At 34.0% G+C, this 17231-nt stretch overlaps 2 protein-coding genes and 1 non-coding gene across 3 annotated transcripts; all 3 read left to right on the top strand.

Moving 5' to 3' along the window:
* Positions 1-899: 899 nt before the first annotated feature.
* Positions 900-9568, top strand: LOC108338199 (uncharacterized). The gene is made up of 10 exons (XM_017574948.2): positions 900-1568; positions 1661-1798; positions 2119-2307; positions 3256-3393; positions 3482-3603; positions 3725-3857; positions 3958-4087; positions 4882-4961; positions 5077-5211; positions 9027-9568. Exons 1-10 carry the CDS (start codon positions 1059-1061, stop codon positions 9249-9251), a joined length of 1800 nt encoding a protein of 599 aa, XP_017430437.1. The 5' UTR covers positions 900-1058; the 3' UTR covers positions 9252-9568.
* A 922-nt stretch (positions 9569-10490) lies between these two features.
* TRNAN-GUU (transfer RNA asparagine (anticodon GUU)) lies at positions 10491-10564 on the top strand. The gene has a single exon. It is a non-coding gene; the product is annotated as a tRNA-Asn (tRNA).
* A 1229-nt stretch (positions 10565-11793) lies between these two features.
* On the top strand, positions 11794-12429 carry LOC108337816 (protein RSI-1-like). Its single transcript, XM_017574415.2, has 3 exons — positions 11794-11912; positions 11989-12022; positions 12113-12429. Exons 1-3 carry the CDS (start codon positions 11829-11831, stop codon positions 12292-12294), a joined length of 300 nt encoding a protein of 99 aa, XP_017429904.1. The 5' UTR covers positions 11794-11828; the 3' UTR covers positions 12295-12429.
* Positions 12430-17231: the final 4802 nt, after the last annotated feature.

Here is a 17231-nt window from a genome sequence, read left to right as displayed (position 1 = left end):
GGATTTTGGAAATCTTCAAAATAACTCATTGACTCCTTTCTTTTACAGTTTCCCTGACAGTATTTTGGTTTGAGAATTATGTTTTACTCCTTGGTTCATTAAGATCTGAAGTTAAGATTATTTGACTATGGCAAATTCTATTTGGTTTTAATGGATTATACATTATCATTTGACCGGTGATGATGATTTCGGTGATGTGTGAGGTGTGGGAACAACGGCAAGGCATACCCATCACTCAGAACACCAACAATGATGGGAGAGACCCAATTCCAACACAGAGCGAAAGAGAGAATCTGAACTTCAAAGAGAGAAAGAGAGAGATTGCCGCTGACGAAGCTCTGACCGTGACCGGCAGGGAGGCCCATGGCCTGACTTGATGAAGAACGTTCGGTGGTTAATGTCCAGATCCTTAATTCCCTTTTCAATTCACTCTTTCCTTTTCTGACCCTTTTCAATCCCTAACATATTATTTTAACATAAACCAATTCAATTTTTGCCACGTCCTAATTTTTTAATTTAAATAAAAATTCCATCTAATCAAACAATGCACATTAGCATAAACACATCAACTAAATTTAACGCCGTCTAAGACCAGTTAACGATTAGGGTAGAATGTATTCATTTTTACAAAAAATATGACCCATTTGAGACAGATGAAAAAATGAGGATCGAGATTTTTATACAAAAATGAGGACCAATGGAGGGTTTAAACCTTAAAATTTTTACACTTGGCGTTAAAAATTAAACTCTTTTCTGTTTTTTGTGTTATCTGTTAATTTTGTTTTTTAACTTCTACAAAAAAAAAGTGACAACAAGGCAACGGATAATGCAAATACAGTGTTATAATTGAGTGATGAAGTGATGTCAAACTTAAAAAGAAGAAGGAAACACCCACGTGTATTTTTTTTTTTTCACACATGAGAGTCCCTCTGTATGTGTTCTCTGTCATCATCTTCTACTTAATTACCCTCTCTCTCTATATATTTGTCTCTCTCTGCTCCGATCTGTCTCCAACGACGCCGTCTCGATCTTCTTCCTCTGCATCGTAACAGAGCACGATGGATGAGACTTCAGCTCTCATCGAAGCCATTCTCAGGGAGCAAGAGGAAGAAGAAGAAGCTCACAGAAGAAGAACCCGCACCACGCAAAACACCGCCGCTAAAAACAACACTAACGAATGGCAAACTGTATCGTATCAGAAGCGAAACCGCAACAACAAGAAGTCCTCCTCCAAGCAGCCCCTCGTCAACGACAATTTTGCCGTCGATCATTCCTCCGACGTCTTTAGCTCCGTCGAGCGGCATTCCGAAGAGCGCCGCCGCCGCCTCCTCGAGTCTCAGATAGCTGCCGCTGCTGTGGATGCGGAAGCCACTTCGAGCAGATCGAAGCGGCATTCCGACGACGAAGACGACGGCGATGCAGAGCCGGATGCCGGCGTCGTCGAGAACGGTTCTTCTGAAGTGAAGAAGGCGAAGCAGAAGAAGCCGAAGAAGCCGAAGGTGACTGTGGCTGAAGCTGCTTCCAGAATCAGCGCCGATGAACTCGACGCGTTTCTCGCTGAAATTACCGTGAGTGTTTTGATTTCACTACTGATCTGCTGTAATTGCGTTTCGTTTTTGTTAGCTGTATGTGATAGGTAAGATGAATCCTGTTTCCGTAGGCTTCGTATGAATCGCAACAAGATATTATGATGATGCGATTTGCTGATTACTTCGGTCGCGCTTTCTCGTCGGTGAGTGGAGCTCAATTCCCGTGGCTGAAGACGTTCAAAGAGTCCACCGTTGCGAAGATTGTTGATGTGAGTTGTTTCTGTTCCTTTTTATTTTTTAATCCGGATTAAAAATTTGGAACCTAAAGTTATATTGTTTTGTGATGCGCGTGATATATGGTAGTATGGTTATAGAATTTTGAATTGCGCGAATGAACTCGATCTGATCATTGTTGTTTTGTGTTGCTTGTGAAAAATGTCGCTGATTTATGTGTCTTGAATTTCTGTAATGATTATCCTAATGCGTCACCTTTTTATAGTCATTGTTGTTTTTGATGGTTTGGATGCTTTGTGGTCCTTGGTCGGTGATAATTGTTAGTGTTTCTTATCATTTTTGCCTTTCTCAACAGATCCCTCTTTTGCATATTTCTGAGGATATTTACAAAATATCAACTGATTGGATCAGTCATCGATCATATGAAGCCCTTGGTTCCTTTGTGATATGGTCGTTAGACAGCATTCTTGCAGACATTACAAGTCATCAGGGAACTGTTAAGGGATCTAAGAAGGTCGTCCAAATATCATCATCGAAATCTCAGGTATCCCTTGAAATCACATCATGACTTTATGACAATTTGTCGTGGTTCTGTAAAAGATTTGCATTTCTTAAATTTTTGTGTTGATGAGGGCATCACTACATTTTTCTGCATTTTTATAGTACAGAAATAAACTTTGCATCTTTGTTGATTTGTGACTCCATATGGGCAAGTATCTCTATATGAGAGATGGTATCTGCATTGCTGGCACCATTTAGTGACTTAAAGCTTGGTTGGATATTGTTGTTCTAACCTTTTTGGATGTCATCGATAATGATAACTTTTTCTGAATGTTGATGAATTTCAAAACTTCTTATTTTAATTACCATTGAATTTTTCTTAGTTTCTTTACCAAATTGTTTTCTATTTAATATGAAATATGGAAATATTCAAAATAAAATGACCATTTGTCGAACTGAATTAGATTTGATATTTTTCTTATGGTTCCTTAGCTTAGTGAATGACTAGTTTTTCAAACAGCACAAATGTTGGTTAATTATTTAATTCTCCTATGAGTCTGAAATGCATTGAGATTTAAGGATGGCAAAGATGTAGGGGGACAAGTTTGGACGTGGGGTATACCTTCTCAGACAGTGATCTATTACAGTCTGATCCTTAGCTTTGAATGGTTGTGCATCTGATTTTCTGTAAATGTAGCCAGATATCCATCTTAATAAGGAGATTTCGTAAATGTGGACCTTTCAATAAATTTATTGGTGTTCTAGGATCAACTTGGCTCATGTCAGACTTTTACAACGAAATTTGTATACTTTTTTTTAGTTTTTCTACTTATTGATGATTGCAGTATGCCCTCCAAATTTGATTGAATATTTATAAACTTGTTGAAATATCAGTTAAAAAATATTATAATGTTAATTTAATTCTGTAACTTGTTTACATATAATTCATTGAATATTTGGTGTGAATATTGTATATCTACTTGAACTACAGGTTGCCATATTTTTGGTTTTAGCAATGGTGCTTCGACGAAAACCTGATGTAATGATTAGTTTATTGCCAATAATCAAGGAGAGTCAAAAATATCAAGGACAGGATAAACTCCCTGTGTTGGTTTGGGTGATAACTCAGGTAGCCTTTTTCAACATGATATAGTGCCCCCATCCTGAACACATAAAATTTGTTATATGGATTTGTAACTGGATTAGGATTTGTGTAGGCTTCTCAAGGAGATCTAGTCATGGGGTTGTACTTGTGGGTATCCCTTCTTTTACCAATGCTGAGTGTGAAGTCTGGTGGCAATCCACATTCAAGAGACTTGATATTACAGTTGGTTGAGAGGTTAGGAACCTCTGATTCCACACCAACTTCCTGTGATTTATTGATTGTAACTAGTGCAGAATTCCTAGCTGCTCATTCTTGTCTTTACTGATTTATCTTCATCGTTCTTTATTTTTAACAGAATTATCACATTTCCTAAAGCTCGTTCTATTTTACTAAATGGGGCTGTCAGAAAAGGGGAGCGTGTTGTGCCCCCCTGGGCACTTGATTCACTATTGAGAGTTACTTTCCCTCTTCCTTCAGCCCGGATCAAGGTAGAATTTTAAGAGAATCCTGTATATTTTCTAATCACTTGCATTGCAATCATTGGTTTAGCTAAGATACTCATCTGGTATTTCTGTATATTTTATTTAGGCCACTGAAAGATTTGAAGCCGTTTATCCAACATTAAAGGAAGTTGCCCTTGCTGGTTCCCCTGGAAGTAAAGCACTAAAGCATCTTGCGCAGCAGATGCTTAGTTTAGCAATTAAAGCTGCGGGAGAAGGTAGCTTCTAGTTAATCTTAGTGACCATAGGACACGTTTAAAGATTTCACAAAAGCATTGTTTTCAGCTGGTTCGGTAACTGGAAAAACAAAGTATCCACATACCGCTATTCTTCTAAAACATTCCATAGTATTACATACATAAATACTGTACTAATATATCTTTGCTAATAAATGTAATTTAACACAAAGCATCATAGTAATTGTGTTAAACAATCTGACTTTTATATGACAAGCCCACATTACATACAACCACTTAGGCAATGAGACCCATTGCCCTCTCTATTCACAAAGATAGTTTGCTACCCTCGTTTCTGAAGGTGGTAGTGCTGTGTAAAAATGGGTTGCAATTCGTGAGTGGGCCTGGCTTATCTAACTGGACTAGGTTGAAAAAGCTAAGAATTTTTATTGTGGGTCATGGGTCTCTCAATCAACATAGCTCGCTTAACCTGTGAGCCAAACAGGTTTGAGCTGAGTTGTAAGTGAGTGACCAATTTCAATTTTATAAAAAAAATGCAATTTGAAATCATTTTATTTGCAGAAATAATTTGTTATTCCAGAACCTCGGAAATATCCTATAATTGATTGTTTCAAAACAAAGAAACACCCTATTTCAGAGCAAACACTAATATATATATATATATATATATATATATATATATATATATATTGCAATTTACTAGTTATTTGCTTTCTTTGCTGTCTCTCGAATATTTTTAAGTATTTATTACTAAAAGTTGAAGGTGCTGGTGTTGTACTTCTGTTTGAAAACTTAAATGCTTGAATCTTTTACAGCTAATCCGGACCTATCAAAGGAGGCAAGTGACATCTTTATTTGGTGCTTGACTCAGAATCCTGAGTGTTACAAGCAATGGGTGAGTAAAAGGGAATGCTATTTGACAATTTATTTCATTCCTTTCCTACACTTTTTTCCCTTGGGACTCCTTTTGTACTTACTAACATAAACATGTGCTTTATTCTGGGAAGCAGGATTTGCTATATATGGATAACCTTGAAGCAAGTATTGTTGTATTGAGAAGACTTTCTGGTAAAAGGAAGGAATACTTTGTCAAACATACTACACTTGATCCTTTGAGGGAAACTCTTGAGAGCTTTTGTAAAAAGGTAAACTATTTTCATTTTTAGTAAATACAGTGGCACCCTTGCACAATGTTTTGATACACTTAACCTTTCAAACTGTACTGCTGCTTTTTATGTAAACTTTAATGAACACATTGTTATGCACATTGAAGCTTCTGTATATTGTACAGTATGTTATTGTATGATCGAGGTTGGTTTTGGATAAATGACTTAGTTGAGTGCTTAATAAATACGAGCTTGTCACCAAGAGAGTCACAAACCACCTTCTGTTCTTTTGTCTACTTCCGTCTTCTGTTTTTCCTTTGATATACTAGCCGAGGTTTTGGGTTAGCTTGTGGCTGACGTTGATCATCTTTCCTAACAATATGTACCCCTCCAAACAGAACTTTATCCTCAAGGTTGAATTTCGGAGATTGTTGTTGTATATTAGTTCTGTCTTCCTACGTTGCCTCTTCTGGTGATGTCTCTTGCTATTCAATCAACAATTGATGTGCCGATTGTAGTCCTAGTTCCTAATACTTGATATGATCGTAATCCCGTGAAATGGTCTTGTAATCCTATTGGCAATTCTGCTTCTACTGGATCATCTTCTATTGCCAACTTGAGTTGAGAAACATGAAAAATTGGGTGAATTCTCGCCTGCACTAGAATCTATAACTGAAAAGCCACTAGTCCTATTTGCCTGATCACTTTATAGTGCCCATAGTACCTGGTTGCTAGTGTTGGATGCAGTCTTGTAGGCATTGAACTTGGTCAGTGAGGACGAATTGTTAAATACACCCAATCTCCCACCTTTATTTTAGATGTTACTCGATGAGCATTAGTAATCTTATTATGTGATCCTGAACCCTTAAATGATATTTCAACTGTTTTAAAGCTTCACCCCTTTCCATTTGGTATGGTGCTATTGCTTCTACCAAAATCTCTCCTGGAATAAATCTGGCTCTTAGTGTTCCATATACCACCTGAATCGTGTACACTTTTGCCCCCTTGGTAACTTGTGTTTTACCAATATTTTTCCCATGAACTCCATCCAAGCCTTTGGTTGTTCGAAGTGAAACATTGGAAATATGTTTCCAATGTTCTATTTAGTACCTAAGTTTGTCCATATTCTGGATGATAAGATGTACTCATCCTTGATGTAGTGCCTTGTCTTCTACAGAGTTCCTGCCAAAAAAGACTAAGAAATACAAATTCTCTATCACTTACTATAGAAGTTGGAATCTTGACAAGGATAATTGGCCCATTTAATTGGTCTAGTAACTCCTCAATAACAGGAGTATGAAACTTATTTGGTGTAATCACTTTGTTGAGAACTCGATCATTGTAAAAACGCAACTGCCCCTTCATTTTAATTAGAATAACTGATCTTGAATAAGGACTATTGCCAGGCGTAATAATTTCTGGGACCAACGTATCTTTAACTTGTTTTTCAATCTCATTCTTTTTACTGTAAGGATATATGCAGGGTCAAAAATTCGCTGGACCAACCCTTGTCTTTATGAGAACTTTATGGTCAATTTCTGTACTTGGCGGCAAACCTTGGGGTTCCGCAAAAGCATGTTGATACTTAATATTTGTTGTAGTTGCTTTTTCTCTTCATTTTCATTCTGTCTCGGTATATTTGAATTTGTGTCATCCTCGATTTCCACCACCTACAATAATGGCGTTACCTCCACCTCTGTTACCTTCATTAATGCTTGAGAAGAAGCCAAGGTTCTAGATAAGCCTGGATCTCCTGTTGGGTATCCAAGTGTGAGTCTAAGTCCTACATTGAATAGAAATAAGAAAGTAGAGCAGTATATAAAGATGAAAGACCCATTAACCCATTGCCTTAAGGTTTTGGGTAAAGAGTGGTGTCGATCCCTTATATAGTTGGCTCAGATGTTATTGGTGTTTGGTGTGATTTACAAACGTCTTTGCTAAAGTTTTCCAATTCACCTTAACTTACTCGACAGCTGATCATGCATTTCCTAAAATCAAGTCCACCCTTGTCATCATCTCAAACAAGAAAGTTTTCCAACAATGCGTACTCTCCCATCATTACTGCAATATGTTTGCAACAACCTTGTGCTCTTTTTCTATTCCCATCTCCTATCCGCACTGCATAGTACTAAGTTGGCTCCACCCTCAATCCCAAACATTGTACTAATCTAGAAGAAAAAAAATTGTGACTCACGCCACTGTCAACTAACCCCTTTTTTCCTTGAATTATTCCTTCCAATTTCATATTTCGAGGTTATGTCAAACCAGCAGAAAACAAGTTAACTTTCGGAACCGCCTTCTTCATCGTCACTAGTTAATTTTGTAATTTTGCCTTCTTCATAAACATGCTCATCCTTTGCTAAAATTACAATTCTCGGACTATTCTTTGGACATCTGCGTCCTGTTACATATGGTGCTCCACACCGGAAACATAACTTCTGATCCCTCCTTCTAACATATTATAGATATGGTAAATTTTGCATAATATGACTTTGTTGTTTTCATCAATTTCTGTCTTCTGGTTATGAACGGCTATCATGGTTGTAGTTCCTCTCAGTGAACCTTTACTTTGATAAGTCAAGTGTGTATCCCACTTGCAAGAGCTATCACTCGTCCACCATCATGGTATCTCGAATTTGCCAGTTATGATTTTGAGCCTTCCCAAAAATCTTCGCTTATTCCAAGTCACAAGCTAATTCCTTAGCTGTCTCCAATTCCTTTGGATCATGACGGCTTGACTCTAATATCTTGTCACCAATTCTTGTCGTATCACTACTGATTGGTCCAATAATAGAACCGATGAACAGCGTTTCTGATACTTTTAATCTTCTATCCGTTTCCTCCACGCTAATGTAAGCCAATTTCATTTTTCCATCCAATCTAAAGGTTTGTTTCCCTCAAACATGGGTAATTTCACCTTCTTCTAATGGCGATCACTGTCTCCCTCTGCTTCGAGCATTTCATTCCCACTGCAGTTTCATGGCCGATTTGTTATCCAATATGAGTGATGCCTTGCCTTTGCATCCAGTCTTTAAGCAAATCTTTGATCCCATCGATGTCTTCTTGCTTTTCTTTATTTTGGCGATGTGTACCCCTTGTTCACCGGTTGTCTACTTCAACATTTTTGCCCTTGATTTCAAAGTAGATAACCTTTTTTCTTGTTTATCCATTATTTTTCTTTCGAACTCGGCAGGTTGGACCAATTGTTAGAAACTTTAATGGAATAAATATATAGTACAGAGGCTCTACAAAGGAAGCTGCTCTCCTTTTGGACAAGGGCCTATCCTTGTCACAACAATGTAATCTTTTCCTATCCCCAGAAACCCTGAAGTGCGCTCTATCTATACCCTTCCTCTCTAGCTGTCATAACTGACTCAACTGTCCCAACCATCTTCTGTTATTTTTCCCACCACCGTCTTCTATTTTTCCTTTAATATGCTAAAAAAGGTTGTGGCTGACCTTGATCCTCTTTCCTCATCATAACTCATTAAAAGAAGCTAACACAGGGGCGTCATTAGCCACTTTCATATGATTAATCCAACACCTTAAAAATTTTCCACCTAAGTATTTCAATGATAAGTCCAAAATGCTCTGAAAAGTTTCTTCAAAAGGCTCCCAAAATGAGTTAATGAATTTGTCGACAATGGTATATTTAGGCTGTTTAATCTCTTGCAGCATATCCTAATGTTTCTTAACACGTTCTCAAAATCCTTAGGCGAGAGTAGAATCTAAATAACGTAGTTATCTTAGGTGTGACATTGTTCCAGCATCACTGTAGAGAATGCACTTTATCTTGAACCTAATTTAACTACATTTTTTTATCTTATGACATGTCACTCAATCTGTCTTTGTAGAATGAGAAAGCGTTTGCTAATATGGATGATGGTTCTCGCCATGCATTATTAAAGGATGCAGACAAATACTGCAAGGTCATTTTGGGACGATTGTCACAAGGCCATGGATGCTTGAAGAGCATGGCAGTTTTTTCTGTCGTACTTGCTGTTGGTGCCGTTTACATGTGCCAGAACATGCATCTATGGGATTATAATAAACTGACAGAAATGTTGAACCTGTCCTAGGTTGCCAGAGTTATCCTGTGGCTTAGTCGGTGCTTACTCCCGGCGTGAATCACTTAAGCCAATAGTGAGGTGTGAGGAATATTTAATTTATTTTAGTCTTCAACTTAGTGAAATCAAACCAAAATAGAAACAAAAGCATGGAAGCTTGTGCTGGCCATTTATATAGGCATTGATGTGTGTTCTCAAATTTTAGGTCAATTTGACAATTTTTTATTAAGAAATTTTATAGTGGCTTGTTATATATTGATTTTTAGATAAAGTGCCAAATGGCTTTATAGAAATGCAAATGAAGGTGGAATTAAGCTGTGCTTGAATGCTAATTTTGAAATATTATAATTCTCATATATTCTGACTTTATTTTCTTACATTTCTTGCTGTTATTTCATTACTTTTAAACTAATTTTGCAGAACCAATTATAAATTAAAATTATTTAGAAATTTTGTTTTAATATGCATGTGAATAAGTTGTCAATCAATATCAATTAAATTATTTAAAAAAAATTCTTTAAAGACAAAAACTACCCCGTCAGTTAGGGTAAAACATGTTCATCTTAAAAATTATATTAGTAGACGGACACAAGATTTGACCTGTTGTATATTTTAAATTATGTGCAATTAAAAATAACTTGTAAGAAGAAAATAGTCACACAGTTCATTAAGGGCATTGATTTAATATACATCTAGCAAAATCAATATAATAAAAAGTAAAAAAAAACAATATATTACTATTATAACAATACTTATATACGACCTGAATAAACTAATTTCATAATTTTTGGTTTTAAAGGTTTTTTAATCACAATTTTGCATATTATCTTATTCATCAAGTATTATATTATATTATCTAATCTTTCTTTTAATTTGTAGTATAAAGAGTGTTCTATATAACTCGTAACTTGTAAACACTTGACGAATTCATTAAACTCTTATTTTATAAAGTGATTAATCTTGTTTCTTATTTATTTCATTCTAACATATAAGGAAAAAAAAACTTTTTGTTTTAAAATTAGAAAGAAAATATTTGTTCATAAGATACAAAATCTATATAAATATTTTTTCATGAATAATTACAAGAATTGAAACTAGTTTGTTTTTTTCAAATGATTTACTTATAACGTTGTTTAATTGTAAATACTATCTTCTTATCAATATTCCACACAGACTATTCAAATCTTTTAAGAATCCAGTCATATTTTCAGTTATATTTGTATTGATATGGATATTTCCTTCGATTAACCAGCTGGAATAGCTCAGTTGGTTAGAGCGTGTCGCTGTTAACCACAAGGTCGGAGGTTCAACCCCTCCTTCTAGCGATTTTTGTATGTTTTTTGTTAGATTTCCCATGTCAAGTTGTTAAAATGTAAACTGATTCTAATGATTCATTGTATTGTTTACTTTTACTATAGATTTTGGAATTATATTTGACCGAGTTTAATTTCATGATTAAATTAATTGTTGTAAATAGCGATTTATTTGATTGAGATTACTTATGGTTAAATTAACGGTTGTCAATAGAAGATTAATAGGATAAAAATACTTTTAATATTCTTATAGTAATTAGAAAAATTATTTATATATTTTTATTTTTTTACAGTGTTGATTATTACAAGCAGAGATGACAAGAATGTAAACTGTATGATTGATATTAAGTAAATAACCCTATCTTTTTATGTTGGTATCATATTTTCTGAGATTTTGATATCTCTGTTTCGTTGCTTTGTTAATTATCTTCATTGCTTTGTTAATTAAATGAGTAAGTTTTCATTTAATTTTATTCACTCTGATTTTTAAGGACCTATTTTAGAATCTTATTTTAGATAAAATTGTTTTGTTATTTTTATTGATGTTTGTATATTATCAAAAGAATTAGCCAGAAAAAAATATTTAGAGTATTTCTTTGTATTAATTCGTTTGTTTTCTATAAATGGCCTGTCTCCTTTAACACAAGATTTTGAGATGGGTGAGGTTATTTCAGCCGAACTTATTTAATTCAAATTTTCTAAATTCTTATAGTTTTTTTTTTCATCCTATCACAAATGTAGTAGTGACAACTACTTTGAAATGAAAACTTGGCAAAATTTAAGAATTAATATGCGTGTGTGTTTATAATATATAGTGTATTCTGTTTTTCTTTAGGGTAATTTATTATTGAAAACTTGTAGATTAATCTCTAAGACAGATATCTCAAAATACATATTAGTGTACAATTTCCATGGTTTAGTGGTAAGTTTTGCATTTTGGTTTAGAAGAATCCTGGCTTTTATCATATGTAATATTGTTCTTTGGTTATGGGATACAAATATCCATTAATTATTGTCGCGGAATTAATGCATTCGGTAACAGTAAAGTGCATGTTCACTCACATGTTGGTGAGTTGACAAAAGAGAATAAAAACAAACACAAGAAAAGATATGGCGCTGTTTTCGCTCACTTTATCATAAAACTTTTTCCAATCAGCCTTTTCAACGCCTTAAACAACGGGATTCATTATTAGGTTTCGTATTCGGTTGTGTTATTCCTATAAATATCCCTCCAATTCCTAACAAAGAAATAAGAAAAGCTTACATTCATATAGCCATGGCAGCAGCTTCCTATTACAGCCCCATGATGGTTGCCCTCTCTCTGCTTCTTCTGTTGGTCTCATTCTCGAGTGTAGCTCAGGTACATTAGATTACATAATGTAGATAAGCAGAATGATTAAATCTCTGACAAGTGTGTATGTGATGTTTGAATTCAGGCTTATACGCGCAGCGGAACACTTGGGCCTTCAGGTATGGAGTGGTGAAAAAGGATGATGTTGGTTTTGGGTTAATTTGTATGATGATGATGATGATAATGATAAATATGCGATTGAATAACAGATTGTAAACCGAAGTGCACATACCGTTGCTCGGCAACTTCACACAAGAAGCCATGCATGTTTTTCTGTCAGAAGTGTTGTGCCAAATGCCTATGCGTTCCTCCTGGTACATACGGCAACAAGCAACTTTGCCCTTGTTACAACTCCTGGAAGACCAAGGAAGGACGACCCAAATGCCCTTAAACCCATCATACCTTCTTTCGCAGATTCTACTTTCTGTTCCTACAATATATATATATTTATATGTATAACTCTATAGTTTTAACTCTCTCTTCAGGGTTGAGGGACTCAACGAGATCTTCACTTTGATTCTCTTCATTCATATTTTTGTCAACTTCAACAGGAACACACTTTTTAGAAGACAAATCATTCTCATTTTCTTTTTTTTTTTTATCAATCAAGCACTCAAGGTAATTGGTTTTTGACACCACTTTCTTAACAAATAAACCTTTATGTGAATATAAGTATATATCAAAAGACAACTTTTATCTAATAACCAATACAATAAACTCATTATCCTTACATTTTAAAAGTCATACCTAAACAATTAATTAACCATAAAACAACTTATTTAATTTTGTTACATTTAAATTTCACTAACAAATATAAAATTTATTTGTATACTAAAGTAAATCTTATTTAACATTTTTAATACCTTCAACACTCATTGGTAAAGTCTATTATTATTCTTTCAGCATTTAAAAGTTTGTAGTTTTTTTTTTCTTATTATAAATACAACATCCACCTAATATAAAACTTAGTAATATAATGACTAAATTTATGATATGTAAGATGTAACATCCTAAATTATAATTTTAATATTATAAAAGAAATTATCACACATTTCATAGTTGAGAAGAGTCAACTATCAAAGGACATAAAAAAATGATTATAGTTATCCAAAATATAGTCATAATTCAAACTTTTATATACAGGAGTTTCTAATTCTAATATCATCTAAATAGGCTAACGAGCTATAATCTACATTCTCTATTCTTAGCATATGCTCAACTAAGACTTTTCTCCCTGTGCTCAGACCAATCAAATAAAAACACATGCAAAACTAAACTAATTTTAAAAGAATCATACATACTTTAATACAATTCATAAACATAAAGTTCTAGCATCAAATCAATTAAAACCAAGCACAACTTGACACGTAAATATCTAGACTCTAGACATGTCCATTCAGATACGTGTATTGGTGTCGAACTATTAGGGAATCTGCACATGTGTGGTGAAAGCAACATACCACCCAAACAGTTACACAAGGTTAGTCTGTCAAATGTCTATGGTCAATTGACTCGAGGCTAAAGACCTTCTACTACTCCTCACCATATAGCAACCCCTATCTACTTGAGATTGGGTAGCTATTGGAGTAAAAAATATTCCCCCATTTCAAAGCTCCTACAACAATACATTACACAAGCACCACATAAGGATCTTCTCCCATGGAATCCCTTTTCACATACTTAAACAAATCACATTTTTATTTATTACATTCAAAACCATTCACATTTTATCACAACTTTGTATATACATACATTATAAGGCAACTAAGTGAAACCCTATAATTAAGAGAAGTTCAAAAACAAGTGAAACCAGGAAAACAAAGTGGCGCTGAGCAACACACTCTTGTCGTTGAGCGCCAACCCTCTTGCAAATTGGGCGCCTAAGCGCCACCTTAATGAAGCTGAGCGTTAAAGCTCTCGACTCTTTGGTGTAAAAGCACCGCTGAGCGCCACACCAGAAGCTTTAGAAACTCCCTAATTTGATCCAAATACCCCAAAACCCATTTCAATGACCCAACTTGTATCTTTAACAATAAAAATTGATTTGAAACATGTTCATCTTTGGAATTTGATACTAATTGGCTCACTTGGTTAAAGGATTGGCGTATTGGACCAACCTAACTATCCAAAAATATCCAATTCAAATTTTACACTCCATTAACCAGATTTTAGTAAACTAAGTAGTTATACAAATCTTAAATGACCTACTAACCGGTCCTAGACCTTAGTTTTACTCATCCAGCCCTCACTTCCAATTTTCACATCTCCAAACCCCCTTTTTGAATCAAAACTAACATATCATATTCACTCCTTACTACTTTATCTTCCACCACAACTTTAGATATATTTTCAACCACAATATTTATTTCTTCAATTTTGTCACCTATGTGTACTTCTAGTTGACTCAATCATCAAACGTGAAAATTAATTTGCGATTGATTTCCCAAACTTCACTTGAATTGTTTCACAATCAGCTTAGAGAATGCTTTTTTTTTACTAAATCTATAACATAGTTGGCTGTTTATTTGTTGACAATGATTTAAAATACACCGATGGATAACTTAAAACAAGTAGTGTTTTGTATGCAAGTCTTTTAACTTTTCTTTTGATGTTCATGTGTTAAAATCTTTTCACTATTTAAAATGACATTTGCTTTTTGAATAGGCATCTTTCATAAAGAAACGAAATTATTCTAAAGTAAAATAAGTACAACATGAAAGTTGTAACGTTTGATATGTAATAACTTCCTAAATATTAGACCACCAGTAACTATAATTCAATTAAAAAAATATATAAGTATTATAATAAACTATATATACATTAATAGTTAAACAATTTCACGTTAATTTTAATAACTGACGTTTATAAATAAATACGAGTGAATTTGTATATTTTATAGCTATAAATGTATGTTTTGAAGTTTACATTTATATAACGTTATTTAATATATGAAATAAATTAGGTTCACATGTAATATATAAAAAAGTATTTATTTGTAAGTAAGAATTAGATTTTAAATCTAACTTAGTTACAAAAGATTTGTATCTATTTGACATCGATATAAACTTTAAACTTAATTTAATTTTATAAAATTTACTTATAAATTGAGATTTGTACTTATTTATATATTTTAAATTATTTTATCTCCAACAAATGATACACTTCCAATAATACTTTTAATATTGTTACAAATTTTTAACAATAAATATTTTATAGAAGAGAATTCTGAAAATTATCTAGACAAAAAAGAGAATGATATATTATTGTAAAATAAATATGAGTATTTTTAAACTCATACAAAGTTTAATTATAAAAAAAGAATTAATTTCCACAATTACCTCAGTCCTCCAAACTGGAGAACACTTCCTCTGTATGCTTCTTGATAACCATAATATTTAACACCATAACAACGAGTATTATCACTAAAGGATGCAGTTTGAGATGGTTTAGGTCCATAAATGGTAGTGGAACATTTTTATTTTTATTTAACATATAATATAAAACTAAAATGATTATAATATATATATATATATATATATATATATATATATATATATATATATATATATATATATATATATATATATTTTGAAAAAAAAGATAATATCAAATAAATATAAAAAATTTATATTTTTTAAAAGTATATATTCTTTTAGATATATAATCAAAGTTTGAGAAAATAATAATTTTAATTTTATATTATAATTCAGTGATCAAAATATATTTAATCAAATAAAATCTAATAATATCTCTTCTTATCGGTCATGTTGCAAACAATCGGTGTAACATCCCAAAAATATAGCAATGAATCATATAATCGAATAATTACATTTAATAATATAACAGATCAGTCTTGCACTATACCAGAACGTACGGTCTGGCCGAACGGCCTTACAGAAAGAGTTACAACATTAAAACTGTACAGAAATACAAGTCTGACCGAACGGTTTACAAAAATACCTAACGGTCATGCAAAATCAAAAGGGAAAGGTGATCGAACGACCACCTCACTACAAATCTAAACTACTGACCGAACGTTCTACGGTTCGGTCTTAACTTCGACCTCGACCAAATTTTCTTCTTCCAGCGTATCTTCCAACAGCTCATCTCCCTCTGCTCACATCCACACGGATGATCATTGCAACGACAAGACGGACGTACATAACATAACAAGACAGGAAACACAGGGTAAGCTTATGTAATTTAATTCATGCATCAACATACATTTTAACAATCCAACACATAAGATAAATTTCAACATACGTAGCATACAAAACCTATTACTAGACTGACTGTCCGGACTGTATGAAATCTGCGTAGCTACAGGCGTTCGTGCACCCGGGTAATGTAGTAACTAGGATGCCCTCAACAGCTGCCACTCGAGGTTAGCCCTATCTGTCCAAAGTACCCCTAAGGACTAGGACCTCCTGCCGTTCCCACACATGACCTACCCTCCTCTACGTGAAGACAAGTACTCACGGAACATCAGGATGAACAACCAGCTTAGCATGCCCACAGTCATACTTTACCAATTCCAATATTCATACATGAGTCGTTCCTCCCCGGAATGCTCGTCCATAAACCACAACCTTTCCATACCACATTTTCTTCATCTTTCATTAATAATCATCTCACTTAAACATTTCACACACAGATCCGTTCGGATACAATTTACCGAACGTTCAACCCTGACTCAGAACGAGACTGAACAAATTGGAGCAAGATCGAGAGGTCTCCAGTTCCAGAATGGATTTAGACCAAGAGGTTTACTAGCGGTTTGAAAAAGAAACCGAGTATAATCTAATATTACAAGAAACAAATAGAACGAACGTAACTTACAAAAATGAGTCAATTAGATGAACTGACTCTTAAGAGCTTTAACCGAACATCTAAATGACCAAGCTCAGCACTAAGGTTCTAGGCCGGAACCAATGGACACAAACACTTCAAGATATTCAAAGAACAATACGTAGAGGAATTCCCATGAAGAAACCGAACGCTTATGAAAATTTAGATTATTTAGGTTTAGTATCAAGAAATACGAATGCTTGTTAAAGACTGAACACTATAGTGAGCGAACCCTAGTGGGCTTGAACGAACGCTCTGATTATGAAATTTAGCTTAAGGTGCTAGAACGAGTACCTGAAGTGAGACCAAACACTTGCTTAGGACGAATACTTGGTATAAGACCTAGTGCTACTAAACTTAAAGAGAGGGGCTTGATAAATATATAAAAATACTATTTAAGTAGTGTTTAAGAATAAGTAAAATATACAAATACATATATACATATATATATATATATATATACTTAAGCTTATCACATAA

This window comes from Vigna angularis, chromosome 7 (genome assembly GCF_016808095.1).
Source record: "Vigna angularis cultivar LongXiaoDou No.4 chromosome 7, ASM1680809v1, whole genome shotgun sequence".
NCBI lineage: Eukaryota > Viridiplantae > Streptophyta > Magnoliopsida > Fabales > Fabaceae > Vigna > Vigna angularis.
The sequence above is the reverse complement of the archived record's forward strand: the minus strand, read 5'-3'. Positions and strand labels throughout refer to the sequence as shown.

Excerpts from the sequence above, each read along its gene's own strand:
- LOC108338199 (XM_017574948.2), top strand. The coding sequence starts at position 1,059 with ATGGATGAGACTTCAGCTCTCATCGAAGCCATTCTCAGGGAGCAAGAG. Across the intron at positions 3,394-3,481 it reads TGGTTTGGGTGATAACTCAG|GCTTCTCAAGGAGATCTAGT; the intron begins GTAGCCTTTTTC and ends GGATTTGTGTAG. Across the intron at positions 4,088-4,881 it reads AATTAAAGCTGCGGGAGAAG|CTAATCCGGACCTATCAAAG; the intron begins GTAGCTTCTAGT and ends AATCTTTTACAG.
- LOC108337816 (XM_017574415.2), top strand. The coding sequence starts at position 11,829 with ATGGCAGCAGCTTCCTATTACAGCCCCATGATGGTTGCCCTCTCTCTG. Across the intron at positions 11,913-11,988 it reads CATTCTCGAGTGTAGCTCAG|GCTTATACGCGCAGCGGAAC; the intron begins GTACATTAGATT and ends GTTTGAATTCAG. Across the intron at positions 12,023-12,112 it reads CGGAACACTTGGGCCTTCAG|ATTGTAAACCGAAGTGCACA; the intron begins GTATGGAGTGGT and ends ATTGAATAACAG.